This window comes from Chrysochloris asiatica, unplaced genomic scaffold, assembly GCF_000296735.1.
Source record: "Chrysochloris asiatica unplaced genomic scaffold, ChrAsi1.0 scaffold00244, whole genome shotgun sequence".
In the NCBI taxonomy this organism is placed as follows: Eukaryota; Metazoa; Chordata; class Mammalia; order Afrosoricida; family Chrysochloridae; genus Chrysochloris; species Chrysochloris asiatica.
This window is the reverse complement of record NW_006408762.1, coordinates 766934-768972: the sequence shown is the minus strand read 5'-3', so window position 1 is coordinate 768972 and position 2039 is coordinate 766934. Positions and strand designations below refer to the sequence as shown.

At 41.6% G+C, this 2039-nt stretch overlaps 1 protein-coding gene across 1 annotated transcript; it reads left to right on the top strand.

Moving 5' to 3' along the window:
• The first annotated feature begins 1352 nt into the window (after positions 1-1352).
• Positions 1353-1805, top strand: LOC102838158 (nucleoside diphosphate kinase A 1-like). The gene has a single exon (XM_006873511.1). The coding sequence runs from the start codon at positions 1353-1355 to the stop codon at positions 1803-1805; it is 453 nt and encodes a 150-aa protein (XP_006873573.1).
• Positions 1806-2039: the final 234 nt, after the last annotated feature.

The window sequence follows — 2039 nt, the reverse complement described above, 5'->3', positions numbered from 1 at the left end:
GAAGCAGAAGCAAGGGCAGAAGCTAGAGAGCATAGCTGGACAGCAAGGCAAGTTGAAAAGCCTTTCGATTGTATTCATTCATTTCTTCACCCGACGTTTCCGCGTATTCGCTCATGTCCCACGACCCCCGCGGAGGGCAGGAAACCCCCCGCAGAGATGCTTAATCATTTTTTAAAAAGGAAGTACGAAGTCCAAGAATACATATAAAAAATCCACCTTCATCTATATTTTTAAAATTTTAAAGTATAAATTTTTTATTGAATTTAATGTTAAAACAATTAAAATATTACCAAGGATGCAGAGGAAAGTGTATCCTCGTGGTTTTGTGTTGTAGGATAAGGGATGGACTGCTAACTACCAGGTCAGTGGTTCAAACCCACCAGTAGCTCCTCAAAAACCCTAAATAGGCTCACTATAAGTCTAAACCAATTAGATGGCACAACCAAGGAAGAAAAAAGAAAAACAAAAAACCATAGTGTACTAACATACGCTCCTTGATCAAACAATTCTAACTCCAGGAACTTATGCTTTGGTGCAGAGTCCTGGTGTTGTGCTGTGAACTAGCTTGTCAGTATGCAAAGTCGTTTGAATGGCAAGTTCAGTATTTCAGGCTTACCAGGTTTTCCTTGAAAACCCTTTAAAGGGTCGCTATGTGTCGGAATCGACTTGATGGCATTTAACAACAACAAAATGCTTTGGCACTGTAGGATAAGCACTTAACCACAAAGTTGGTTTGAACCTCAAGGTTGGAGATTCAAACTCACCAGCTGCTCCTCAGAAACCCTAGACAGGGTTGCTATTGAGTCGAAACCGACTCTATGGTAACTTAACAACAACAGCAACAATATGCTTAGACTAAAAGAGCCCTGGTAGCACAATAGTTAAGGGCTAAGGTGCTTAAACGTTGGCAGTTTGAACCTGGAAAAGGTTTGCACAGAATAAATGAAACTATTTTGGAATGGCTACATGGTATGACATAAGACAAAAAAATAAAACAAGGTTAGATGACAAGACATAAAAGGAACAAAAAGAACATTTGTTGATATATGAAAGAAAGCAGAATTATACTGGAGATAATGCATCTGAGCAGAAGGATATACCAATCGATGTTTTCAATTATACAAAAACGTTCCCTCTGGTTCAGTTCTGGAAAGGAAATAAATACTAAGGTAGAGTACTGAATCTCATTTTACAATGTTAATAATATTAATAAAGCAGGGTGGAAACAAACAAACAAACAAAAAGTTACTGGGGTATGTTTCCAGTGCCTGCGGCAGCTGCAAAAACCCAAGCAGCTGAGGGGTCAGATATTCAGTGCCGGCTCATGCATCCACCTGCCTATTCCCAGTACCATGGCCAACAGTGAGTGCACCTTCATCACCATCAAGCCTGATGGAGTCCCGCGGGGCCTTATAGGAGACGTCATCAAAAGTTTTGAACACAGGGGATTCCACCTTGTCGCTTTGAAATTCATGCAGGCTTCTGAAAACCTTCCTAAGGAACACTACCTGAAGGACTGTCCATTCTATGCCGACCTGGTGACATATATGCACTCAGGGCCTGTGGTTGCCATGATCTGGGAGGGGCTGAATGTGGTAAAGGCAGGCCGAGTGATGCTTAGGGAGACCAACCCTGTGGACTCCAAGCCTGGGACCATCCGTGGGGACTTTTGTATTCAAGTTGGCAGGAATATTATCCACAGTAGTGATTCTGTGGAGAGTGTGGAGAATGAGATTGGCTTGTGGTCTCTCCCTGAGGAACTAGTAAATTACAAGAGCTCTGCTCAGGACTGGATCTTAGAGTGACAGGAAGGCAGACCACAGAACTTGAGACCTCGTTGTACAGTGTTATGTGCTTCCATCAAATTAAAATGTTTTAACCAAAACAAAAAAACAAAAAACTGTTACTGATGACGAGACATAGATTCATCACCAAGAGGCTGAGAGTAAACAGCAGAGTATGGAATGGAAACATCCTCAATCGCTGACCAAGAAAAAGTTCAAAGTCACCCATCTGCTTAAATTATATATTCTTGAGTG

Bases quoted from the DNA above. Each gene is read 5' to 3' on its own strand.
- LOC102838158 (XM_006873511.1), top strand. From the start codon at position 1,353: ATGGCCAACAGTGAGTGCACCTTCATCACCATCAAGCCTGATGGAGTC.